This window comes from Camelus bactrianus, chromosome 5 (assembly GCF_048773025.1).
Source record: "Camelus bactrianus isolate YW-2024 breed Bactrian camel chromosome 5, ASM4877302v1, whole genome shotgun sequence".
Taxonomy (NCBI): domain Eukaryota; kingdom Metazoa; phylum Chordata; class Mammalia; order Artiodactyla; family Camelidae; genus Camelus; species Camelus bactrianus.
The window spans coordinates 101545289-101572277 of record NC_133543.1 but is presented as its reverse complement, the minus strand read 5'-3'; the positions used below and the strand labels follow the sequence as shown (position 1 = coordinate 101572277).

The 26989-nt window shown below is 45.7% G+C and overlaps 1 protein-coding gene and 1 long non-coding RNA gene across 3 annotated transcripts in view; one reads left to right on the top strand and one right to left on the bottom strand.

Moving 5' to 3' along the window:
• DRC11 (dynein regulatory complex subunit 11) overlaps window positions 1-26989 on the top strand; it is a 149739-nt gene that overhangs the window by 55893 nt on the left and 66857 nt on the right. For both annotated transcript variants that reach the window (XM_010948153.3, XM_045511559.2), the window contains exons 7-9: window positions 6135-6219; window positions 15524-15646; window positions 26252-26327. In XM_010948153.3, the coding sequence (XP_010946455.2) occupies window positions 6135-6219; window positions 15524-15646; window positions 26252-26327 (284 nt within the window). The remainder of the gene's footprint in view (window positions 1-6134; window positions 6220-15523; window positions 15647-26251; window positions 26328-26989) is intronic.
• On the bottom strand, window positions 20034-26052 carry LOC141577764 (uncharacterized). The gene is made up of 2 exons (XR_012507214.1): window positions 22509-26052; window positions 20034-21655 (listed from the first exon to the last, which is right to left on the bottom strand). It is a non-coding gene; the product is annotated as an uncharacterized LOC141577764 (long non-coding RNA).

The following is a 26989-nucleotide window of genomic DNA, read 5'->3' as shown; positions in this document are numbered from 1 at the left end:
CGAATAACTGAAAGTTTATCTTTTGGAAATTAGACTTAATTTAATACAAATTAAATATTGTTTCAAAAAGCTGAATTCCTGCTATTTAAAAAAAGTGTGATCCCCATGAGACACGCCAGCGTTTGCTTGGAGGTGACTAGTTGCTGACTCAGAGCTCAGAATACCTGATAAACCTGTCTTGTCGAGTTCTGTACACGCCGCTCAGACTGTGTGTTCTTGGGGGTCTTCACCTTTCTTGCTTCCCCTGTTCTGCTCCGTCGATTTGGGTGAAACGTATACAGCTCAGGTTACTTTTCAGGCAGCCGTGTGATGGGTTCCATTTTCTGCATCACTCGGTCCATCTGGTGGTTTGGATGCCCATTTGGCCTTGCCTGTTGCAACAATCTCAGGGCAAGTGGAAATTGGTCAGCGGGGGGCCGGGGGGAGGATGTGCGAGCGACTTTCTAGCACACGCTGCATGTTAACTTTGAGGATCAGCAAAATGATGAAAGCTCAAAGATAATCAAATGTCTGTGGAAGTAAGCTTCAAACTGTAATTGAGGGAAAGCTGTGATTTAAATAATCATCATGTACCAAGTCGGGATATTTAACACAGAATAATTTGCAGAGGATTGTGTTAAAATTTGCTTGAAGTAGAAGTAAATCCCTGCATCTCCAAAAGCGCTTTCCCGGCTGCAGAGAGAAGCCCGGATAATCATCCAAAACCAGCTTGACATTCCGCTTCTTCTCCACCCCGGATGCACGCACCTCAGCGAGCCCTTTGGTTGTGAGATAAGGGGGGACCTACTTTATTCAGTCAAAGACTTATTTTATGCCAGGCAGTAGGGAAGCCTCTGTGATATGATGACATTTGAGCAAAACCTTGAAGCAAGTGACTGAATATGCTGCCTGGGGTATTTTTTTAATCTGAGTGGGAACGTCTCTCTGAGGAGGGAGTATTCGGGTGAAGGAGGAGCAGGTGGAATGAGGGTTCGGGGGGAAGGCAGGCAGGCGGCGGGGGAAATACCAGGTAGGCTGTGGTAAGTGGAGGAACCAGACGACTCACCGTCCAAACCAAGACACTCGTAAGAACGAAAGAGGGTGCTGTTGTTGATTACACGTGACCTGGGCCCGTCCCCGGGAGAGTGGGCCCCAGGCTAACCTAACTATGTGGGCGTCGGTTTCATTTTGAGTGAGAGGACTGGCGAACTTTGAGCAGAAAAACAGCATGTTGTGATTCTTGTTGTAAAAGGATCTCTGGCTGCCCCGTGGAGGAGAACAGGGTTGGGGCGAGGAGCGGGGGAGGGCAGCAGGCAGACCTGTTCATCCCAGCAACACGGGTCTGAGATAACCGCTGCTGGGACCAGTGCGGGGAATAACACAGGTCAGATTCCAGACGTATTTGGAAGGTGGAACCAACAGGGTTTGCTGATGGACAACGCAGGCAGGAAAGAGGGAGACAGGTCAAGGATTCTCGGGTTTTGCCCTTGGAGCAACAAGAAAAAGAATTTCCATTGACTGAAATGGGGAAATCCAAGAGGAAGTGGTGGTTTGGGGGAGAAGGTGAGGACAAGGGTAGAGTTCGGGTACTTCAGCTACTTCCTGTACTTCTGAAGGGAGATACTCTGTTTGCACTTTGAAGCTTTCTGGACACCACACCTTTGAGGTCGTCTCTGCTCCCCTGGAGGTCCCCACACGGCTGTCACCTGCAGTCGATGTGGTCAGTCCTCAGCTGTTTGCACCAGAAACACCATGGGAGCCAAATAATATTTCTGGTCACTGGTCTCTGAGTAGAAGCCATCTGTATCCAGGAGCGCTTTACCTTCACAGAGTGCTGAGTTCGAAGCGCTGAAACACCCGTCACCTTGCAACTTCCGTACCCTGAGCAGGAGAGACCACCAGCGTGTCGCAGTTCTGAGCATCCTTACTCGGGAGAGGGAAGGCTGTGTCCCATCTCTGCCCCAGAACACAACTGAAAACCCGGGGGTGAGAATCCAGCAGCCAAGGAAACATGAAACAGAACTGGAAACCTGTGTTCTCCCAGCATGCTCTGAGTGGCTGAGTCTCTGGGATGGGGCTGAGGGAATCCCAGTCATTGCAAGCCTAGGGTATCTTTGGGACGTTGCAAAACAAGGTTGCAACGGCTCTGGGAACAGAGCCTCCCTTGCCACAGAGGGAGAGCATGGGGTGTCGTGCGCACAGGAAAGCCCGTGTGTGACATAAAGAGCTGTCAGGTTACGCTGCCATTTTCTACATACGAATTTTAAAATACATCTTTCTAAGTGTTTGCCCAACAACAGTTTTTACATTCTTTAAGGATAAGACATCCGACTTTGAATTATGATTAATTATTTAAACTGTGACTAAAAAACTAAATACGTTCATTTATCTATTAGAAATAAATATATTTAATAATAATATATTTGCTAAAAGTATTATGAAAAATATATTATAAAATCTTACTATGACAATTGATATGTAACATAATTAAGAATTCTGCTTTAGAAATGGCACATGTAAATCCTTCTTGGTTTTAGTTTATATGAATTTCTAAGTTTTCTTTTGAGTCCTCATAAACACTCAAGCTTTAAAATGTAGAAATAAAACTTTACAGTGGAGTTGCTTGTAAAGACTGTCGTCAAAGGAATAAGGTGAGTGGGTGTGAAAAAGAGGGAGTGCTCTAACTTCATCCAAATGTATTTCTAGTTTGTTTTTTTGTTTGTTTTTTTAATTGAAGTACAGTCAGTTACAATGTGTCAATTTCTGGTGTACAGCACAATGTCCCAGTCATACATATACAAAAATATGTTCATTTTCATATTCTTTTTCATTAAAGGATATTATAAGATATTGAATGTCGTTCCCTGTGCTATACAGGAGAAATTTGTTTTTATTCCTGGTTTTTATCCGAGGCCTGTCCAGGTCGAGTGATGCATAGATTGACAGAATGTGGTCAGGCAGGTTAGCAAGGCTTGAGATGTGAGTCTTGTAGGATCTGAGGCCAAATTTATGCATCATCCATGCATTTGTGGAGTGTAAGCTGCATAGGGGCAAAATCTGACATCTTTTAACCTTCAGATCGCTGTTTCCCTTCATGACATCTAGAATCTGGTTGGTACTCAGCAGATGTTTGTTGATTGACTATGTGAATGAATGGATGGATGGATGGGTAGATAGATGGATGGGTGGATGGATAAATAGATGGGTGGGTGGATGGATGGATGGATGGGTGGATGCATAGGTATGTAGATGGATGGATGGTTGAATGAGTGCATGAGGCCACCAAAGTAGCTGTGGTCAAGGGAGCTCCACTGACAGAATGGCACACATAGTGCATGATCTCCCACCATCCTCGCTTCTAGTGCATTTGTCCACAGACTGCCACCCCCTACCCCACAATTCATTGTGTTCAGTTACTTTCAAAGCAGCACTGAGGATCTGAGTTATCTGTCTACTGAATGAGCTGGTAGGAAAGGTTCAAGAGACCTGAGAGATTTTTGTCCAGACAATGCCCTAACTGTCCTAAGATGCTTGAAGCTCAATCTGTGGAAACAATAGGGCCAAAGCAGTGGGAAGGGGAGCAGTTTGGGGAGCTTCCAGCTCCTCAGCCTGACCCAAGGCAGTGGCCCCAGTTCAGAGTCATCATGGTCCTCACCACCATGCACCTGCCTTTAAAAAACTTCCTTTAACAATATCCCTGAGGACGCAGTAAAAAAATTGTTGTAGGACTTAAGCCTTGAATACACAGCTTTTCACTACTGTGCATGAGGAAATGGGCGGTGGGGTGGCTGCCTTCCGCTGCACCCCGGTGTGTGAGCTCTGCTCAGGAAGGGTACCCCCCACATGTCTAGTTTCAAGCTGAACCAGCCATTTTCTGTGGAGCTTCATTTTTAGTTGAAAACCGGATTTGAGGGAGACATTTCCTCAAAAATGAGCCAGATAAGCCTGAAGGAAAATAGCTAAGATTATTTGTTGCCAATAATACAATTCAAGCTTCTAGCAAAAATTAAAATTTTGGAAATCTTGTAGTCACTTCTGTGAGTTTGAGAGTTTTACATTGCTTAGACTTTGGGTCATGAGACTGATGGACTTGTTAATGATTGCAGTCTTTGAGACAGTGTAATGTGTCAGCTTTGGGAAGACCCACAGAACTCAGTGAACCCTTAGTTTTCAAATGACCAAGACCTGATGTTACAAAACCATGCCTGGGTTAAAAGCCAATTATTCAGTGCACAAGACAGATGGATTTTAATGTGGCGGGGAAGGGAAGGTTCCTGTTGTGGTTTCAGATTCTCACCACCACTCACCTTTAGGAAGCTACCACTTGTCGAATTGTGGTGTAGAGTCAAAGCAAAATATTCACAGCTGTCTAAAAGACTATTAAAATAGTCCTCCCTTTGCCAATTACACATGCGTGTGAGGCCAGATGTTCTTCCTACACTTCAACTAAAACCACGTATTGCAACAGATTGAATACAGAAGCAGATATAAACATCCTGTTAACTTCTATCAAACCAAAATGGCAACACTCTTCTCAACAATTTTTTGTTTGTTTGGGGAAGTAAATTCTTCATTAAAAGTATTATTCAGATTGGAAACAACCTAAATGTCCCTCAACAGATGACTGGACAAAGAAGATGGTCATACTAAGAGAACTAAACCAGAAAGAGAAAGAAAAATACCATATGATATCACTTATACGTAGAATTTTTAAAAAAAGATAAATGAATTTATTTACAAAACAGAAACAGACTCACAGACATAGGAAACAAATTTAAGGCTACAAGGTGGGGAAGAAGGTAAAGGGATAAATTGGGAGTTTGAGATTTGCAGATACTAATACATATATATATATATATATAATAGATAAACAACAAGTTTATACTATATAGCACAGGGACCTATATTCAATATCTTGTAGTAACTTATGGGGACAATGAATATATGTATGTTCCTGTATGACTGGAGCATTGTGCTGTACACCAGAAATTAACACAACATTGTAAACTGACTATACTTCAATAAAAATATATTAAAAATATTATGTAGGTGAACATATAATGGGTTTATTATTGTTATTTTTAAATGAAAATGCATATTTTAGAAATGTCTCCATTTTAATACCTAATACAGTAAGTATCAGTGGCTCTAACTCACATAAACAAAGGCTTTGGGGGACCATCAGAAATGACCAAGAATGTAACAGGCAACTGGTTACCTGTAACAGGTCGACGTTTTGAGAACTGCTGCTGAAGAGTCACCTTGAGCATGGCCATTTCTTCTGACCCTCAGATTCTGTTCTTTGGTGGATTAATGGGACTAACTTGGTAGTTTTTCCTTTCTATGTGTAGAATAAATATAACACTTACATCCACATCAATTTCTCTTGGAAAAGTTAACTATATATCCTTCTGGAAATTCCACAACATTAAATTTCAAAGTCTGCTTTTGAAAATGTAGAAATCACATGGTTACAGGAAAAAAATTACTACTTGGAACCCATAACATACGGGGCCTTAGATTGACTAAACTCTGAAGCCTGCATGTGTATTCATGCACTGTTGCTAAATTTGTAATGTGAACGGCTCCATCCTTCTGTTTTATTTCAAAATCCTGTGTTTACCCTAAATTTTAAACAGGAAGGAATCATTTGTACTTCTGTCTTCATTCTTAACTCAAGCACAGAGTGTCTCAATAATTTAAAAAGAAAAAGAGAGACTAGCAGAAAAGTAGAATCTGCTTTAAAGAGAGGTGTGTCTGTCTCAGAGTAACAACTGTCTTGAGGACGGAAACCTGCTCCTGAATGTCACTGGGTCCTTCTGCTCCTTAGAGACGGCGAGTCCCGCCGGCGACTGGCAGGGAGCCCCCGTCCCAGCAAGCATCGCTCGTTATGGTGCACGTACGCAGAGCTGATGGGGCCTGTGAGCGAGAGGGCTGCACTCGGGCTCACGGCTGTATTTTTTATATTAAATAGTAATTTTATTTCATCAGATTTGACTGATGAGATTGCCGTACCTTTGTTTCGTTAACACCTTTATTGTGGTGTGATTCCTGCACAGTAAACTGCACATATTTCAGATGTACAATTTGATGAATTTTCATAGATATACACACCAATGAAACCACCATTTAATCTGCCTTTTTTTCCTCCTCAGGAACTTAACAGGCACATTTCCTGACTACCCCAGAGAAGAAGAAGGAGGTTCAGCTATCATTTTTTCCAACAAGACCCCACAACAGGTACAAATACGCTTGAGAAATAAAATGTAAATGTATCATAATCACATTTCTTTAAACTTGAGAGTTAAAGGATTTGCAGTCTTATTGGATCTTGGTTATTTTCCTGCAAGTGTTTGCATGAAAATGTGTTTGATGTTCATCAGTGGATGTACTTTCAAGCATTTTTTGAAGTGAATTCATCCTTTCTGCTCTTTGAAAGAGAGGTGATGACAGGTGACATGTGGTACCCATCTTCTTAGTAAATGATGAGCAGTTGATTTCAGGAGCCCTTTGTGTTCTGGTCCCTGCTTGCCTCCCAGTCTCATCTCCTGACCCCGCCATCTTCAGGTCACCAGCTCCAGCAGTCCACTTGCCCGTGCCCCTCTCCCCTCGTGCTGCTGCACTGTAGTGTCTCCATGCACATCACGCTCTCCCTCACGACAGGGTGCCCTCTGCCCTTCGTCCTCTGCTTAGCTCCTGTTTGCGCAGCAAGACTCAGCTCTTTGCCATATTAATGTTCTTCCAGAGAAACACTATTTGCTCATCTCTGTAGATGCTCCAGTGGCATTTGATGAAATGACATCTAAAGCTGCTTTTAGAAATGCCTCATTCTAAAAGAAATAGGAAAACTCTTCTTAACCTTAGAGCATTTATCATAGAAAGCAAGAGAGGGTTTGCATCAGGCTCAATAGTGAAACGTTCAGAAGCATTACCATTAATAGTGAAACTCAAGAAAAGAATGATTGCCATCTGCACCGTTAGTTAACGTTTCCCTGGAAGCTCTAACACATACAATAACATAAGAAAAAGAAAAGAAGTTACAGATATTTAAAAAGTGATACTTTTATCATTGTTTTCAGATTATGTGTTTATCTTCCTAGAAAACACAAACTTAGCAAAAAATTGTATTGACATACAGAATTGTACAGAATTATACTGATGAAATTCACTGAATTCAGTGAAAGAATGAATAGACTGATGCATTGTTTCTCTGGACAGAAAGATTCAATAAAGTATGAATACACATTATCTTTCCATTGTTTATGCAGTTAATTCAATTCAAATAAAATCAAAACAATTTTACTGATAAAATTATTTCCAAGTTTATATGGAAGAATGAATCCATGATCCAAAAAAGTTTTTGAAAAAGAATTATAATCATGGGGAACTTGCCCTACGTGGTATAAATCAAATTATAAAGTAATAGATGCATCGCAGTTTTGGGAAAAGAATAGACAGATGACAGTAGCCACAAAAATAGTGAGTCCTGTGCACGCATGCAGCATTTACTGGATAAATACTCTGTGCCAAGTCCAATGCAAAGAACACCATGTAAGTTAACCCATTCAACCTTCCCAGTCTGTGAAGATCAAGCTATTTGGCCAAATTCACAGTTAGTAAGTTGTGGAGCTGAGATTCAAACCCAAATAGACTGACTTCAGAATGATGTGCTCAGAAATTGATTCAGGTGCTAATTGGAATTCAGTAATATAGTGATGACATTTCAAATAAGTGGAGAAGGATGAACTATTCAATAAATAACATTGGCACAACTGACTTTCCATTTGGCAAAATTAAGTTGATCCTTACCTCCTTTAATATAGAAAATAAATTTCAGATGCATTAAGTATTTACATGGAAAATATTAAGCCGCAAATTACCAGAAGAAATTGTTTGAATATTTAATAACAGTGGGGAACAATTTTATAAGTTTATCACCATAGCAGAAATCATAAAGAAAATAAGCCAACAAAATGGCTTAAAAATGGCAAAAAAAAATGAATTTAAAAAATCATAAATTTCATTAAAAATGAAAAATCATATGATAAAGTGGAGAAAACATTTGCATCATATCTGATAGTAGGTATCTTTCATATACAAAGAGTTCTTAGTAGTTAATAAGAGACAACTGAATACCTCAGTAGAGAAGAAGTCAAAAAATATTAACCTAAGTTAAAAATTTTAAAAACTTACTAGCAAAGAAATTTAAATATAAAATAATGTTACTACATCTCTTTTCACCTGTAGGGTTGTTTAAATTCTTAAATCCTGATAATAACTCAGTTGGTGGGCATGTGGAAAGAAGTCCCTCTTGCACCCTGAGGCTGGATATCTAAATTAGCATGACATTTTTTGAGGGACATGAACCAAGTAAATATCCAGATGTTTACTGTGGATAGCCTTTGACGCATAAATGCCATTTAAGGAATTACTACTAAGGAAATAATAAGTCAAGCTGCAATAGATTGGAAACAACCAACTTTATCCATTAGCAGCCAAATAGTAAATATTTGAGGCTGCGGCACATACATCTCGGCTGCAGCTACTCAGCCCTGCCCTTATAACACGGAAGCACAGACAATATGTAAATGAATGAGCATGGCTGTGTTCCAATAAAACTTTATTTACAAACATGGGCAGCAGGCCAGACTTGGCCCCCGTGATGTGATTTACCGACACTTGGCGATGGATGACTGAAACAGCTGTTGGTGTCTGCGCTGCTCACAGCACTGACAAAGAGGAAAACAGGCTAATGTTCGCTAGTAGGGAATTAGTTAAGTGACAGGAAGCACTCACTAAGCAGTGGTAAAAACCATGCTGTGGATGAGGTTTTCTCAGCATCCCTGTCTCCCTCTGCCCCCCTCAGGGTCAAAGGGAAGAGCTCTTCCCCCACCTCCCTGTTGGAAGCTGACATCAGCCCCCGAAGTCTCCTCTCACCCCACAGAGGATGCCTTTCCTTCTCCTCTGAACTCTGTGACCACTTAATAACCACCCTCTTGTTGGCAGTTCATCAAGCCCTGTGTGGAGTGACTGTCATTTTGACATAGTGTTATTTCACTTTTTCACATGTTTAGGTCTTGTCCCTCCAGCTAAATCATCCGGCACAAGTTGTGTCTTGAAAGCCCACGGCAAGCAGCCAGACATGTTTCTTGTTAGTTTAGAAAGTATGATTATAGAATTAAGAATGTTGATGGAATGTCTCCATCATCCATGAGAAACACTCAGAAGTAGAGTTAATGTCTAGTCAAACTAAAAGCAAAAGAAAACTGAGGCTGTCTGGTCAATACATTAAAAGAAAACAAAGTTGGCCACAGCGCAGCATGACTTTAAAAGGCAATGATGGAAGAGTCAGGACAGCGTTGAGGTGAGGAGTCACAGCGCACGCTAGGTCCGCAGCCTTAGGCAAGGACTCCCCCTCTGCGTCTCAGTTTTCTCATCTGCAGATGGAGACGCTAGCAACACCTGCCTCCCTGTGCTGATGTAATAACTAGATGAGGTGTTACCTGTCAGGTACTCAGAACAGAGCTTGGCACACTGAAGTCGTCCAGAAAGTCTTAGCAATTCTTACTAATGGGAGGAGAAGGAGGAGGAAGATGAAGGCCATGCGTAATCACTATAACATGCACATGTACAGTCAAATGTATTTGTAAAAAATATATATATACACGTGCTTCTTATCAAGAGAGAATAATCAATCCATTGACACCAAACCCCCCAAAAAGATGGAATTGAAATAGAATCACAGATCAGTCTTCCTTATGAGTATTAATGAAAACATTCCAAGTGAGACATTAACACACTAAAACCAGCGGCATGTTGAATTAACAAAAGCCTGCAATCGGGTGGTGTTTATTCCAGAATGCAAGAGTGGTCGGAGCTTTGGATGTCTGTGAATACACTGCATCGTATAAAGAGATACCATACCGAAAGGGAGAGCATAAGCTCATCACTGTGGATGCTGAAGGGCATCTTACAGACTCAACACCCATTCCTGATATTAAATAATAAAACAAAAATGGAATATATGGATACTTCTTTAACATGGGAATATATTTCTTAGTCCAAAAACTAACATCATGCTTAATGAAATTCACTGGAAACGTTTCCACTAATGTCATGAAAAATACAAGGATGGCCATTATCACCACGGACCCACAGGAGCTGTTGAACAATCTTAGGCAGAGAAAGAACATAGAGGTATAGGTTTGGAACGAAAGAGGGAAAGTGACCGCTTTTGCAGACATGTTCTATACTTAGAAAAGCAAAGCAAAGAAACTGAAAAGCTGACTTGAACAGTATGTGAAGCAAGATGGGGAGTTACAAAATTAACATGCAGAAAGAGGAAGCTTTTGTACATTCAAACAGCAGCTACACAGAAACTATAATGAGTCCACTTACAGCAGCAACAGCACCGCAAAGATAAAATATCTAGGAATAAATTTCATAATAAATGTGTATTCTATGTGAAGAAAAGCTTACAGTATTCTGAAGAATGCAAATGAGCAGATGGAAGAGCGTACTTGTTCTTAGATAGGAAGACTCAACATTATAAATACTTCAGCTCTCCCCAAACATCATCTGTAAACATAATATGATCCAAATAAAAACGCCAATAGCAGTATGATGGAGTGGGGGGTCAGGGCATGCAGAGGGTGACCAGTTTGATTCTAAGCTTTAGGTAGAAGGTAAATAACCAAGAATAACTAGTAAAATTCTGAAAACCAAGGGTAATGAGGAAGAACCAGCCCCGCCAGATGTTAAAACGTGTTATTAAGAGCCCATTGGCAAAGGCAAATGACTAGATGAAGAAGAATAGAAAATCAAGAAATACATCCGAATACACATGGAAATTTAGTATATAATAAAGAAGCATCTCATCTTTCTTGTGTAAGAAAAAAGACCATTTAATGAGTCGTATTAGAATAACCAGGTTGGCAACTAGAAAAGAAGAAAATTAAATCTGTCTCTTCGTGCTTAACCCCAGAATGATTCCAAATGGATCAGAGATTTAAATGTCAAACAAAACAAAAGCACAAAGATCTAGAAGAAGCCAACAAAGAAATATGTTGTAGCCTCCAATTGGGAAAGACCTTTTTACCTCTGGTGTACAACCCAGGAGTCATAAAAGAAAAAAAGATAGATTAAACTACATTTTAAAAAAATTTTTAGCTTGCAAGGCAAAAATGACCCCAAATAAAATCAGATGACAGATGACACACTGTGGGAATTATTTGTAATGAGTGTCACATGTAAGAGATCATTTTTCTAATATAGAAAGAGCTCCTACAGCTCTATAAAAAAAAAAAAACCCTCAATAACCCAGTATTTTAAAATGTCAGGGATGTGTACAGTTAGTTCTCAGAAAAGAGCATCTAAGTGGATTTGAAACACAATAAAAGATGTTCAGCATATGAAAAGATGATCAACCTCACCTACATAAGAGAAATGCAAATTAAAACTACACTGACAGACAAAACTGATAGATTGAACCTCATCAGAATTCAAAAAATTTGGGGCTTCAAAAGATGCCATTAACAAAATGCAAATGTAAGAACAGACTGGAAGAAGATATTTGAAACCATCTACCTGATGTAGGATTTGTACCAGAACGTACAAAGAACTCTTGATTTCAAAAATCAAAAGACAAACAATCCAATCAAAAAAAATGGGCAAAAGACTTGAATAGACAATTCACAAAGGAATATATGTGAGTAGCTAACAAGCACATGAAAAGATGCTCAACACCATTAGTCATTAAGGAGATGAAAATTAGAACTACAGAGAGATACCATTTCATAACCACCAGGATGGCTGTAATCAAAAAGGCAGACAATAGCAAATGTTGAGGATGTAGAGAAGAGAGGCTCTCCTATGTCGCTGGTGGGGATGTAAAATGGTACAGCCACTTTGGAAAAACAGTTTGTGAATTTCTTAAAGTTAAATATAAATTTACCAAATGACTCAGCAGTTCCACTCTTAGGACATCATCCAAGAGAAATGAAAACATATATCCACACACACAAAAAATTGTACATGAATATCCATAGGAGCATTACTCGTAATAGCCAAAAATTTGAAACAACCTGAATATCCATCAGTTGGTGAATGGATTGGTGAAGTGTGGTATATCCATGCAATGGAATATTATTCAGCAATAAAAAAGGAACAAACAAGTGATACATGGTCCAACGTGGGTGAACATCAAAAACATGATGGACGGTGAAAGAAACCAGACACAAGAGACCGCATAGTATATGATTCCACTTATATGGAATGTCCAAAAAGAGTAAATCTGTAGAAGCAGAATGTAGATCAGTGTTTAGGCAGAAGAGCAGGAGAGGGAAAAGATGAACAATGAGTGGGCATGAGTGGATCTTAGTAGGGGTGATGGGAATGTTCTAAAACTGACAGTGATGGTGGCACAACTTGGTAAATTTTTATACTAAAAAATTATTCAGTTGTACACTTGAAATGGGTACTTGTGAGATGTGCAAAGTATGCCTCAGTAAAATTATATGTATATTTAAAGAAAGAAAAAGGAAACAGTTAGCAGGCCGAATTTGACCTTCAATTCCCTTCATTTACCAAAAACATGATGGCTGACTTCATAGGCAACAAAGTGAACTTCTACTGGGAGATTTACTATTGTTGAAGAGCACAAGCAAAAGAAATCCAGTATTGGCATCTTTAGAAAAATCAAAACAACTACAGCAACAGGCCACTTATCACCCGCTCAGCTGGCAAATGCACTGTGTCAGTGAATATGCAGGGAAACGCTCAGTCGCCTGCATTGCTGGCAGAAGTGTAAGTTGGCACATCCTGGTGGACGTCATTGGACAGTATTGCACGTGTCCACGCACAGGTCCAGCATCAATCCCTGTCAGGACTCTCCTGCAGAGTTGCTCACACACCTGCAAAATGACACGTGCAGGCTTTGATTCACTGCAGCCTTGTAGGTAATAGAAAAGACTGGCGATAACCTCAGTTTCCATCGGTAGGAGAATGGCCAGACACACTAGGATGCACCTGTGCAGAATGAGCGAGGAATCTGTTCACGTACTGATAAGGAAAGATGGTCAAGGCACATTATTAGGAGAAAAACGCAGAACAGGAACAATGTTTACAATAGTCTAACATTTGTAAAACAACAGATTTATTTTTATAATACCTTTTTGTGTATACGTGTGTGCACTTTGGAAGACTTTGCTATAGATGAAGAACATGCACAAAATAAGCTCAACTTTCGTTTAAAAAAGACAAGCACAGTCCCAAGCCGTTCTTCACGGATGAGATGGGCAGACGTAACAGACGATGTCAGCGTACTCTGTGCACGTGTGTGTGTGCGGACACACGTGTTTGCACAGGTCTACATGAAATATGGATCCAGAGATTGGGGTTGGCTTCAGGAAGTGGACTTGTTGGCTGGCTCACAGAAGGCGGAGGAAGCATTTCACCCCACGCCCTTTTGTAACTTCTGACGTGTGCACCATGTAAAAGGCTTATCTTCAAAATAGGAAATGAATAAACTCAGTAAGAATATAGAAGAAACGAACAGTACAATTGATAAGGTTTTAAAAGATACGTCAAATTGTCTGCTCCACAAATAAGAATTTCATCCTTTTATCAGATTTATGTATGTATATTTTTTTTAAAAAAGTCCTTAAGTCTCTGAAACCTTCCAGGCATCCAAGGGCCAGAACACGCACATGTTCTGTAAGGACGCCAGAGCATGAACGCCCTGGGAACTGTGGCTTGGGTCTGTGAGTTTGAGCCTGATCCCCAAGGAAGCATCGCTGTTCTGACCACAAGGGATTTTTAACCCTATCTAATTAATTTTTAGGTTTTTTTTGGGGGGGGGAGTAGGTAATCAGGTTAATTTATGTAGTTTTTTTTTTATGGAGATTCCGGGGATTGAACCCAGGACCTCCCGCATGCTAAGCGTGCGCTCTACCACTTGAGCTATACCCTCCCCCTGTAATCCTCTCTAAAGACACCCTTTTATTGCCAACCAAATAACCTGGTGCACGGACGTCACCTCTCACCTCCCCAGCGCCCCCTCACTGGGTCTCACCACCCACCAACCTTCCCCAGAGCCCAGGGGATGGGAGGGCCCCTGGACGCTGTGAAGTTGGACACGTGACTATAGATTTTTTACGTCCAGATGATGCCTGCATATCCTGCTTTGTTCATGATAAAGCTGGTTTGAACACTTCACGAAGTGAGCTCCTAAAAACAACATAGCAATAAATTCAAAAATCCAATACGAGAAAAGAGACGTCAGCATTTCAGTACAGCTCCGGATGGCGTCGCCCAGCAGGTGGAGCCCAGGTTTAGCACAGCGCACTGGAGGCGGAGCGATGGAGCCCTCTGTTTTAATTGCAGACCTTGCTCTCCAGAGGTGGCCGCTGCACTGAATTCGGTGTTTATCACTCCCCTCCTTTTCTTACACTTTGACTACGTGTGTATGCATCCTGAAACCATGGAGTATTTTTTGTTGTTAACTGTATGCATTTCACACTGCAGGGTAAATTAGATACACCATTCCACATCTGGCCTCTTTACTTTCTACATTATGCTGGTCATCCTGGTTGGCACCTGTCTAAATCCCATCTCAACCACTCACTAGCTGTGTGTCCTTGAGCAGGTGACCAAACACTTTGTGCCCCGGTTCCCTCATCAGTAAAGCAGGTCGATAACAGCTCCCACCGCTGGCTCTGCCTCGCAGAGAGTGAGCTCCTCTCCGTGAAGCTCTTAGAACAAGCCTGATGATCGTGAAGCGCTGTGGGTGGACGTACTGACTTCATTTTAGAGCCAAGGACGCTGAGTCTTAGAGAGGTTATGCCCCTGGTCCTGGTCACATGACCAGCGAGGAGCCGAGCCCAGGGGTCAGACAGGATATGTGACCCCTCACTGTCACCTTCATGCCTCCCAGAACTCACAGCTCTCCATCAGCCAGGGAGGGCTCAGTCCATCTCTGCTGTATCGAAGGGAATTAATTATCTGGCTTCTTACAAACCTCCACTCATTCTCCAGGGACGCTGTCCTGTGTGAATTGGGTATCTGTTAACAAATATATAGGAGACCACATGGGTTTTTGTAGGAAATACAAATTAAATCACAGGGGAAAGCAAGAAACCAACTCCGAGAAGAGATGCGTGATCATACATGGAGTCCAGGCAGGAGACAGCAGTTCTCAGCTCAGATTTGAGGGGGAAGAGGTGTGGCAGGCAGCTGAGATGCTGAGGAAGTGGAGAGCGGCCCTGGTGTTCGTGGAACCCCTGAGAGCCAGGGCAGTGCCGAGCTAGCAGGGACCTGGGCTCAGAGATGCCCAGCCTCCCTCCCTCTGCCCTCTCCATCTCCAGCGTCCCCCTGCTGCCCGCATCCGGCGAGGCAGATGGCAGGCGGGAGCCCAGTGACGCCAGGGAGGCTCAGTCGGCGGGGCCCAGAGCAGGGCAGGGAAGAGGCGCGTCCTTCCAGACGGGAAATCCTCCTCGCCTCGATTGAGCTCTATTAAAATGCTATGACGATTGTTTTGTTTTACCAGGTTATTGAGGACATGATTGCAAACCAAGAAGAAAAGGAAACAAACAAAAAGAAGAAAAAGGAGAAGAAACCAAAAACAGCCAAAAAAGAAAAGGAAAAGAATGAGACAAAGGAAAAAAATAAGGTAAGGTGTTTGGAATTTTAAAAATAGGGTTTATGGTGGGGTTTTGGGGGGTTTTTTTGGCTTTTTTTTTTTTTTTTTTTTTTTTTTTTGCTTTTAAATCAGTGGAATAACCTCCAATCTGTTGAGATGGGAGTCATTCGTTTCCTAGACAACCATGCCATCAACCAGCTGTTTCTCCTTTTTTGTGTGTTGGTCGACAGTCAGTTGCCATCCTTCTGTGGCTTATAAATACCTATTAGGGTAAGGAGTGGCTTTAGCAACTCAGATACGTTCCATTATTCACGGGCGGGAGAGCTCTGAATTTTCATTCCTCAAAATCAATGATCCCACTTGTCTTTTCTCAAGGGTAGAGGTAAGGAAAAGTTCTCGGCAGACCGAGTGACCGCTGCAAAGCCAGAACAACTGTGGCTTCTTTAACCCAGGTGTGCTCATGTTGACGTCTTGGACGTGCTTTAACAAGGCTTGCTTTTTACCACCCGAAGGAAAGCGGAGTCCCCAGGGGTGGGGCCTGCCCTGTGAGGTGGGGGGGGGGCGGCAGGCTGGTGACGTCCTGGGCGAGATGGGGGGGTGTCTTCGCCTTCCGGCACGTGGAGAGGCCCCTCGCAGGGCAGAAATTCCTTCTTGGGGAAGTGGAATTTGGGCAGGAGGCTCACATCATCCAAAAACCTGAATCTGTTTACTGTGGCATTTTGCATGGGCACCCCTTCGCAGCTGGCCCAACCCCTGTTCTGAACCGGCTCAGAAGAATGGGCCCTGAAAGGGCGTGTCCCGCCGCGACTCTGTCCAGAGCACAGACCCCGCTGTCGCTCAGAGAGCCGTGGTCACCCTCCTCATATTCCAAGAGATGGGTTTATACCGGCGCGCAGACTCGAGAATTTCTCAGCTGGGGAAGCAGCTCTCTGGGGCCTGGGGGACGGTGTCTGGGAACTCTGGACTGTGTGTCACGGTGGGGGAGAAATGAGACAGGCTGTGTGATCAAGGAGTGGTTAGACCCAGGAGGCAGAAACTGTGAGGAAGGGAGAATGGGTAATGGTGACTATGAAGTGCACGAAGTCCATGAAAATGCAGGTATAGGTGACGGTGATGAAAGCCAGCCTCTTGTTAAAAATTCCTTGGCCTGGTTGCGGCCGCAGCCGCAGGCGAGTGTCCTTCCTCCGCCGTCACATCCTGCACCGTGATGAGCAAGAATCTTGCCCCTGCCCCTCGCCCCTCCCTGCCCACGTTCCACTGTTGTTGCTGAACAGAAGAGAGACCCCCCCACCACTCACTATGGGCGCGGCCCACTCCACTGCCCGGGGTGCTGAACTGGGCCCCTCCGAGGGCCCCTTCAAGACCAGGGGGCTCAACCCTCAGCCACCCGGGACGTGGTGCTGTGGTGCTGACCCCCACAGTTAGTCCCTCCCCCTGAACTCTTCCAGGTCTAAGGGAGGCGCCTCGTGCGGGGCTACACCCCTCTCCGGACAGCTGCATTCAAGGACGTCACCGCAGGGCACAAAGACCCAGCCCCTAGCCTCGCTGGGACAGCTCTGAAGGGGTCTGCCAGCTCCCGGGCTCCCTGCGGACCCGCTGTGGGCTCTCGTAGAAGTGCACCCCAGTCCGGCTTCCCCTTCCCCTCCGCACTGTGCCGCTTCCCTCCCTTATGAGTGGTGTTCCCCGTAAACCACCTGCGCGATCTCCATCCGGGTGGTTTCCGAGGACCCCGGCCCAAGGGAGCAGCTCATGGACTGGCTTACCAGCTTTCTACCTTGCACCCATGTGATCTTTTGCAAAGAATCTGTTTTCCCTTTATAGAGATGAGTTGAAATATCCAGATACATTTACACGAGATCTTCCCCAAGTTTTGGGACTGTATGTACGGGGCTGGCAACTGATAGACGACCAAGTGCTACAAAAACACCCAAAGAGCTCCCACGCCGCTCTGCCGCTGCGGTGCGGAGTGAGGGTCGGGTGGCTCAGCACCTGTGCGAGTTAAACAGATCCGCCTTCCCCTCCTCCCTGCCTTACCCTGTAACCGGCGTGAATAACAGATGTCTTTTTCTACAGGTCAAAATGCTCATTCCTACCCAAGGATTTGAGTAGCTGGTCTCAGGAATGCTTCCTGATGCCTTTAGGAATGATTTTAGAATAAGACTTTAAAAGTCAATGGAAAAGGGGGAAGAGTATATAGATCAGTGGTAGGGCGTGTGCGTCACATGCATGAGGTTGTGGGTTCAATCCCCAGTCCCTCTGTTACAAATAAATATCTCATTACCCTCCCCTTAAAAACAAAAAAATTTTTAACATAAAAGTCAATGAAAAGATAATCTGATCTCTAAGAAACATACCGACATAATTTTAATGTATCCATTTTTCTTAGCGATTAATGTTTCATATTTTAGTAATCACATTGTCACTTTGTAGACCTGTACTTTTCATAAATTCACTCCTAAGTGAATCTGAAAGATTTCCCCCATCTTTGCAGCTACTTCAGAATTGCTGATGTGTTCAAACTTGGCTTTTTGTCCAAATCGGTTCATCATGAAGTGACTCTTTAATAGCTAGTTAATAAAATGCTGTCACTCCACAAAGACCAGATTGTGTAGCTGATAATTTCAGATTTTTATGGAACAGGCTTCACTAACAATGAATGTTAATTTGCAAGTGTCAAACTCACTCATGCATATTTAGAGGAAGAGATGCTTAGAATAAAATGGAAATTCTTCCAATTGTTCTTAGGCACAGCTTCAAAATTATCTTGCCAAGTGAGAAGAGGATTTTAAAAATTAACTGTGTCAAGTGAGCAGTCTTTTTGGTTTTGGTTTCATTTTTTCTCTGGAACACGTGAGAACTTTTGGGGTCCAGGCAGACCAGTAGGGCAGTGGGTGATCTTAGGAACTGGGCTTCCTGGAAACACTCAGATGGAGATTGTGCAGATGGTTTATTGGGAACACCACTCAAAAGGGGGGGAGGGAGAGAGGCAGCGTGGGCACAGGGAGAAGCCCAAATGGGGTGCTCATGCAGAGGCGCGTACACCGTCAGGGGGCAGCTGCTGAGAGGCGCCTGGAGGTGAGGCAGTCAGAAGGCTGGGCGGGGGCAGAACCCCAGGCGATCCCCAGGCCACAGAACTGAGGACAGCTGCAGAGCCTGGCTGCTCGGAGGCCAGGGAGGGCGTATGGTTTGTGGAGCTCAGAGAGGCTGCAGCGGGCAGTGAGTGGGCGCCTTGGGGGCTGGACAGAGCCTTCTGCAGAGAGAAGATGGGCAGTCATGTCGGGGTCGTGACTTGAGTAGACCTGAGTTCGGCAAGTCGTGGTCTTAGATCTGTGTTTTGTGACCCTGTTGTCGGGTGGACTTGGGATGAGGAAGTGACCGAGGCAGAGAGGCCGGTTAGTTCCAGGGGGCAGCGGCAGTGAGACCTGAAGCAGGGTTAGTGTAAGACGAGGTCCCACCCAAGGACAAGCGTGGGCTGGGGGTCCAAGCCTCTAGGAAGTTTGCATCCAACCTCATGGCACGATTCGTTTAAAACCAAACGTCACTCACAAGGCTGGGAGGCGCAAGGGAGTTTGGTTTTGACCTTGTTAATTTCTCCCAAGGACGTGAAGGAGGGAGGGCATGTTCAGCTGCTGGTAGAAAGAGCTGGGCTTAGTCAACAGTACGGCAGCCCACCTGCCCGGCTCAGAGACCCCCGGCCACCCTTTCACACTGCTCCCCCTCCCTGGGGCTGCCCCTGCCCGTGGGACCACGTGCAGAGTGACCTGCCCACAGGGCCTCTCCCTCGACCCCAGCGTGGCCGGGGAGAGCTCCCCTGGGCTCTCTGTTAGTCAGGATTCTGAGGACTAATGAGATGTTTGAACCCGGAGACGACCAGAAGGAAGTTTTGGGGTGTGAACTTAAAGGTTTCCACGTCCCTGCTTGGATTTCCAATTCACTGTGGAACTAGCGTCATGAGGAAAGTCTGTAATTGTCAACAAGAACGTTTTGAAACAAAATAACTGTGACTGATAATCTTATATTCACTTGATCATTTCACCAAAAAACGCTGCAAACACATTAGCAGTCAGAATACGAGCGTTCTCAATTCCTGACCAGGATCCACCTGCACTGAGGAGCTGAGGGTCAGTGCAGGAGTTGTCATCTTCAGTTTGGGGCTAGTGGAAGGGAAAATACCTTCAAGGGTGAGCTTCCAAAAATTCATCTTTCATCCATAGGCAAGGAAGTGAAAATCTGTCTAAACTTCATACCTGATACAGAAAATAATTCAAAAGCTATCATGGACTTAAACATGAAGCTATAAAACCATTAGATAAAAAAAAAACCTTGGGGAAAAAATCTTCAGGATCTAGGGCTCAGTAAGGAGTTCTTAGACTTGACGCCAAAAGCCCCACCCATAAAAGAAAAGAGATAAATTGGACCTCATCAAAATCACTTTTATTGTGTGCTAAGAAGACCGCATGAAGAGGCTGAAGAGACAAACTATAGACTAGGAGAAAATATCTTCAAACCATACACCTGACAAATGATTTGTATCTAGAATGGATAAAGAGTTCTCAAAATTCAACAGCAAGAGGAAAAAAATCAGTCTTTCTTTTGGATCTTTGGTTTTAAATCCATCTCTACAAGTATTGAGGGTTGCAGGTAAGGGGACCCCCTGCTCTGGAGGACTTTTGAGTAGAGGAGCCGCTAGGGTCTGAAGGACATTTCCTGCAAACCAATAGCGGCCTTTGCAAATGTGCTGTCCGTACGCACGTAATTTCACCTGCCTCTCTGTGGGCCTCGTGTTGGCTTTAGAAACAAAATACAGAAAAAGAGCACCATGCAGTCCATCCTTGACAACTCTTTTCTCTGTGTTGTTCTTCAAGCCATATGTTCAACCACTTGGAACCATTTTCAGAGATTTTGACCGACCCGTAACACATGATCATGTGAATGTTCAAGAATCTTCTCTAAATTCCCTCCAGCCATAAAATGACTGCATTCCTGTGGGAAGATCCTTGGACCTTTGTGTCTGCAGCACAGTTAGCTTTTAAAGCCGTCGCTCATCTGCAGGGCTGTCCGGCCAGTTCTCTGATCCCAGGGCCTCTTCTCCAAGCCCTTGGCCCCAGGAGGTCCTCCGTGTTGATCCACTGAGCCAACGACATTCTTAGATAACTTTAGATTATTTCAAACCAAATTTTGCATTACTTCACAAAGATGGAAGTGAGTGTCGTGTTTCTCCAGAGGCTGTTGTCAGGAATAAGGATTTCATGGTGGAAATGTGTACCTTGAGCGTCTTCTGTGTCCGCCGAAGTGCAGTAAGAGGGGGAGGCGCGAGGAGGTGAGAGGCTTCCGGGCTGTCGGGGAGGCGGGCGCTCCTCCCTCTCACCCCATCTAACAACGGAACGAGCCGCCCTGCTTGAGTTTTGCCACTTACCCACTAAGTTGAAGTGCCAGCCCTCCCTCCAGAGCCCCCTTCAGATGCACACATTGGCTAATGGAACATTTCCGCAGGGCCTCCGTTCATCTGAGTCCCTGTTTAAGCCGGAGGGAAGCGATCTTAATGGTTAACATCTGGGGAGGGGCGTGGGCAGGCGCGCAGTTCGTCTCTGTCCACTCTGCTAACTTCACTAAGACAAATGCCTCAGATACGATATTTGACAGTGAGAAGTCTTTTGGAAGCCTGCCTCTGCATTTTTATCTCTGTGTCCCTCGGTATATCTCACTGATGGTGAGTAGGAAAAACATTCTGCACGGAGCATCCATCTGCATTATAGAACACATTTCACACAGTAGTAAAAACGGTCAGTCTCAGTACATTGACTTGATGAATATACTCTAAAAATCAAATCAAGGGGCCTCCACCAGTTTATTCCTGCTAAGCAGCTGCTCTGTCCTTAATGATTTATGACCCATTGGGCCAGACAGGGAGAGTGGAGGGCTGATCTGAGAGCAGCCAGCTGCCCTGAAAGAACCTCTGTGTGGCTGAGCTCCCCTAGTGGGACCGAGAGACCGGGCAGGCCAGGTCCCACTGCTGCTGGCCGTGATGTCCGGGGCATCCTAGGGAAAGAACAGGTCAGTTAAGAGACCAAAGGTAAGCAATTGACATTTATTAAGAATAAATGCTGGAGAGGCTATGGAGAAGAGGGAACCCTCCCACACTGCGGGTGGGAATGCAGTTTAGTGCAGCCACTGTGGAAAACAGCATGGAGACACCTCAGAAAAACTAGAAAGAGACTTACCAGGTGCCCCAGCAATCCCACTCCTGGGCACATATCCAGAAAAGATGAAAACTCTAATTCAAAAAGACACACACACCCCAATGTTCACAGCAGCACTATTTACAACAGCCAAGACATGGAAGCAGCCTAAGTGTCCATCCACAGGTGGCTGGATAAAGAAGCTGTGGTATGTTTATATACTGGAATACGACTCAGCCGTAAAAAAGAATAAAATAATGCCATTTGCAGCAACATGGATGGACCTGGGGACTGTCATTCTAAGTGAAGTGAGCCGGAAAGAGAGAGAAAAACACCAGATGGTCACTTATATGTGGAATCTGAAAAAAAAAAAAAGACACAAATAAACTTATTTACAAAACAGAAACAGACTCACAGACATGATGGTAAACAAACTCATGGTTACCAGTGGGGGGAGGTGGGAAGGGATAAACTGGAAGTTGGAGATTTGCAGATACAAGCTGCTATCTATAAAATAAATAACAGGTTTCTACTGTAGAGCACAGGCAACTGTATTCAGTATCTTGTGGTAACCTGTAATGAAAAAGCATATGAAAACGAATATATGTACGTACATGTATGACTGAAACATGATGCTGTACACCAGAAATTGACACAACATTGTAAACAGACTATATACTTCAGTAAGAAAAAAAAGAATAAAAATACAGTACCATTAGTGCAATTTCAAGGTAGGAGAAATCTGTCTGCACGGGACATACATGAAGAAGGCAGGCGGACTTGTCAGCTCTCAGACTCACAGTGTGATGGGAATGTCAGAAGGTCAGCATTCAGTGCAGGCCAAGAAGGATGCTGGCGTGGCTCCCCCTGTAACCTTTAAAGCAGCACCACTCCTTAACTGGGCGCCTGGCATACGAGAACGTGTCCACAGGAGACAGCCAGGAGGTTGAACTATCCGGAATCCCCTTTCTGAGATGCCGGCAAAGGAGCCAAGAAGGCTTCTCCTCAGCCTGACGGTGGGCAGGAGGAGGGTTCGGATTCTCCGAGGCCCCGGAGGAGCAACCAGATCTCGGCTGATGGAAGAAGGGCTCCTGTTAACCTGTGGTCCCCGCTCTCGCTGCTGAGTGGAATCTCCTGGCTGGTTCGAAGAAGAAAAGACACCCCGATGTCCATGTTTCGTTGGAAGAGTTTCCCGTTTAACTGGTCTGGGGTAGAGCTGGGGCCTTGGAGAACATTCAAGCTCTCCAATGGGTTAAGTAAAAAGATGTTTTCTAATAATAGTATCGGGCTGCCTCTGGGAGAAGTGAGGGTCAGAAGGTGGGCCATGGCTGGCCGTGGTCTCCTTCACCTGAGCAGGAGGCCAGCGTGCACTGGAAGAGGGGGAGACGAGGTGACCCCCAGTTTCCACGGAGGGAAACATGTAGCTGACAGTCCCAGGGAAGCCCAGGACCCAGGAGTCACCTAGTAGGAGGTGACACTGGCAGACATGGGGTAGAGGGTCTGTGGTGTGACCTAATGGGGGTCCCAGGCACAGTCAGTGAGAATCTGAGAATCCCAGCGCAGGAGAGCCCGAGGGCCCCAGAGGCAGGGCCTGAAGGACACACCCTTGCTCCCCAGCACCTTGAAAGTTCCGCCGGCAGTGAGCGCTCAGGCAATGTTTCCCAGTAAACAAGCTCATAAAGTTGGTAAACAAGGTCATGAAGTTGATAAACAAGCAAAAAAAAAAAAAAAGATAGAAAAGAAAAGCCCAAGACAAAAATAAAGTTCCGCCGCACCGAATGAAGGAATATAAATTAAAAATAAACACTAGTTTCCACATACTCAGCTGGCAGACTTTTCCGCCATTGTAATTATGCTGCAGCAGACAGACCTCGCCTGTGCACATAAATAAGGAAAAAGCAAAGTGAAGGGCTCTTGGGATAAAGGTGACAATGATGTAGCTGATTATTCCCTTTGATTTTTAAAATTTTCATCGCATTGTTGGCGACGGTGTCCGTTGCGCAGTCAACAAGCACTTTTGCAAAACATGCCGCGTGGCTCTGAAAGACCTCACAGGAGAAGCCAAGGGTGAGCTTGGAGGCGCCGCTGGCGAGCCGGCGCCCAACTCTCTGGACATCCCCGGCCAGCATCCGCACAGAGCAGATCCTCGGTGATACCTGCAACATTTCTGAATGAATGGAAAGGTGGAAACACATCTAATCTTATGTTTACTCACACACATTAAATACCTATTTAGGGCCCAGGCCCTCTGCTGGCTCCATGGCAGGCACAAAACATCAGCAAGACGACTCCTCCTCCGTGGGGGCCCCAGGGAGCCAAGACGTGCACACACACAGCCGATAATCTGCGCAGAGAAACAGGCGCCAGCGGGTGTGAGCACATCCCACTGAGCAAGGGGAGGGGCTTTCTGACCCCGGAGAATCCAGGATGGCGTCACAGAGGAGGGGACCTTTGCCTCTCCGGCCTAAGAGGAATTTTCCACAGAGGAAGATGGGAAGGTGGATTCAGGTCACAGAGGAGGTGGGCACCCCCACGTCCTCTCCAGCCCTTGCCCGCACTCCCACCAGGGTGATGTCCCAGGTTCCTGCTCGCAGACCCCAGGAAGCTGCCCTGCTCGCAGGCCAGGTTCACGCTCTCTGAAGAGCACAGCTCGTGGGCCTTCCGTGGGTCTGTGCCCTCTCTCTGCCTGCTCGCCCCTGTTCCAGACACCCCATACACCCCGACTAACTTCCAGTTTTCCTAACTCAAAACGGCCTTCCGGCTCAGACTCACACGTGCTCTTCCCTCTGCTGAAAACACTGCCCCCCACCCTGCCCCTGCTGTGCCCCCTTCCCTGGAGCTCCACCCCCTCCCCTCCACCCCACCTCCACCCACAAAGGCGCATGCTCACCACCTAGAGGGGCTCCCAGGGCCAAACACAGGGCAGTCTGAGCGCCTGAAACACAAAGGGCATCAACACAGCGGTCAGCAGCACAGGGCAGGGACATGCCAGAGCTCTGGGGACGCTCGGTGACACGGGAGAAGAGAGGGGGGTGAGTGGGATAAACACTGCCTCTGAGGTTGCTGGTTATTTGGTTTAGATTCCCCTTCCGTCCATGAATCGTTCCTCTTCTCCAAGGACCTGCCTGTATCCAATGCTGCTCTTTTTCTTGCTTTTCTCGCTGATTTTTCTCTAATGACTGGGTGTCCTGGGCCTGGTATGCTGGGCAGGGCTCCTTCCCCAGTGAGCTTTGATCTCCTGTGGGTCCTGGAAGGTGGGTTAGTTGCTCCCTAGGCTTTGAGCCTCCCTGGAATTTCTGGGTCCGCGGTCTCTCCCAGGTTCTGCAAGGCAGGCGGCCTCCCGACTCGGCCGCAGCAGCCTCTGCCTGTTTCAGGAGCTGTGGTTCCAGGCAGGCCTTCCGTGACCCCCACCCCAGGAAGCAGCAGTCCTCCCGGCACCCTGACTGCCTCCGGGGAGCCCCCCTCACTCTCGTGAGCTCTCAGTTCTCGCGTCTTGCCCACCGCCACGCGGAGTGCGCAGGGATCCAGCGCACGGGCACTGCCCGCCACCACAGCCTGGGTCCCAAAAGGCGGGCACAGCCTGTGCCCAGAGATGTTTGTTGTCTAATTGCCACTCCTCCTCCAAGCTGTATAGGGGGCGCTTCGGAGAACTCACGGACGTAATGTGGACGAGCATCGTTCCTTTCGCCCTTTGCGGGGTGACGGTAATCAGGGTTTTGGTCACCTAACTCTTAATACAGTATGAACATTATTGCCCAGAAACATCAGATGGGGGTTTGCAAGGCCTGGCTCTTCACGACAGGGAGCAGCTGGACCCCGGTGGCATAGGGCAGAGGGGACTCCTTTAGCTGGGGACTGGAGCAGAGCCCCAACCTACAGTGGTGGTGTCCCTGTAGCTCTGATCTGGCTGCACGGAGGCAGCAGGGACCAAGGATGGCGGGGCCGGGCTGTGTCTGCTGTGGGGACTCTGGGAAGGGACAGGCGAGCAAAGAAAGAGCAGCCGGGTGCTCCTTCCAGCCTTGGGCGGTGGCAGAGAAGTGGCAGAGCAGGGAGCAGCATCCAAGCTGGGTCACAGCACCGAGGTGAAGGGAGGTGGCAGGGCTCCGGCTGGGCATCGGCCTTCCGACCAAGGAGGCCGCAGAGCCTCAGAGGACAGGGCCAAACTCTGGGCATGGGGTGCCCCAGGGAGGTGACTGAGGTAGCATGGGGGCCCTCAGTGAGCCTGCTGGTGGCGCTAAGTCTCCAAACCATCCACACCCTGGTCGCAGACACAGCACTGCCTGCTCAGCCTGGCCAGCGTGGGCGGTCGAGGGCCTGGACCCTCGCCCCTAAACCAGAAAAGAGTCTGTGTGTTTTTCCATAGTCACAGTAATCACGATACATGTGCCTTTTACTGTCTGATCGCGACAGATCAAGTCTGCCTGTGATTAACAAGTGGATTATCCCGCTCTGATAGGAAGAAGACGAGGGGTGGAAAATGTCGCCGAGCATTTTCCTTCATAAGATGGAGGAAGGAAGTAACGTTTACAAAGGTCAGTGTGGGAGCGTATGCATGGTGACCGAGGTGTCCCTGTCCACCCGGCATGGCCGCTGGCCCCTGTGTTGGGAAGAATTCGATGCCTAACGTGCAACTCACAGCCAAGATCCCCTGACGCCTCTCCTTTAAAATTCTTTGGGTGGCTACAAGGTGCAGACCTGGTAAAAAGCAAGATGAGGGCATAATCTAAACCTCCGTTCTGTTTTAAACCCCTAAGACTTCAGCTGAACCTTCACTACCAATGAAAGGGAAGACGGATTTTCCCTGCGTTGCTTAAATTAAGAAAACTGATACCCTATGTACAGTAAAATGATTTAATCCTATTAGACTAAGCCTGTGCCCGAATTCTGACGCGTAAGTCCTTTGTCCCGTGTTCGGCACACTCAGCAGAGTGTCATCTGGCCAGACCTGCAAGTGTGTGAGTTGGTCATTTAGGTATTCCCATAATAATTTACTAGAACGGTTATCCAATTTCTTGAATTTCACTCCACCCTCACGATAAATCCCAGCACAGACTCACCTGCCCAGGTGACCTTGGTCGTTAGTGCTACCTGGAAATTCCTGAGAAATGCAGTGAGGACATGAGCAGAGTGTTTTCAAGCATCAGTTGTGTGTGTGCCTCCTTTCTCATTCTGGTCTAAGCTGGACGGCCCCGGT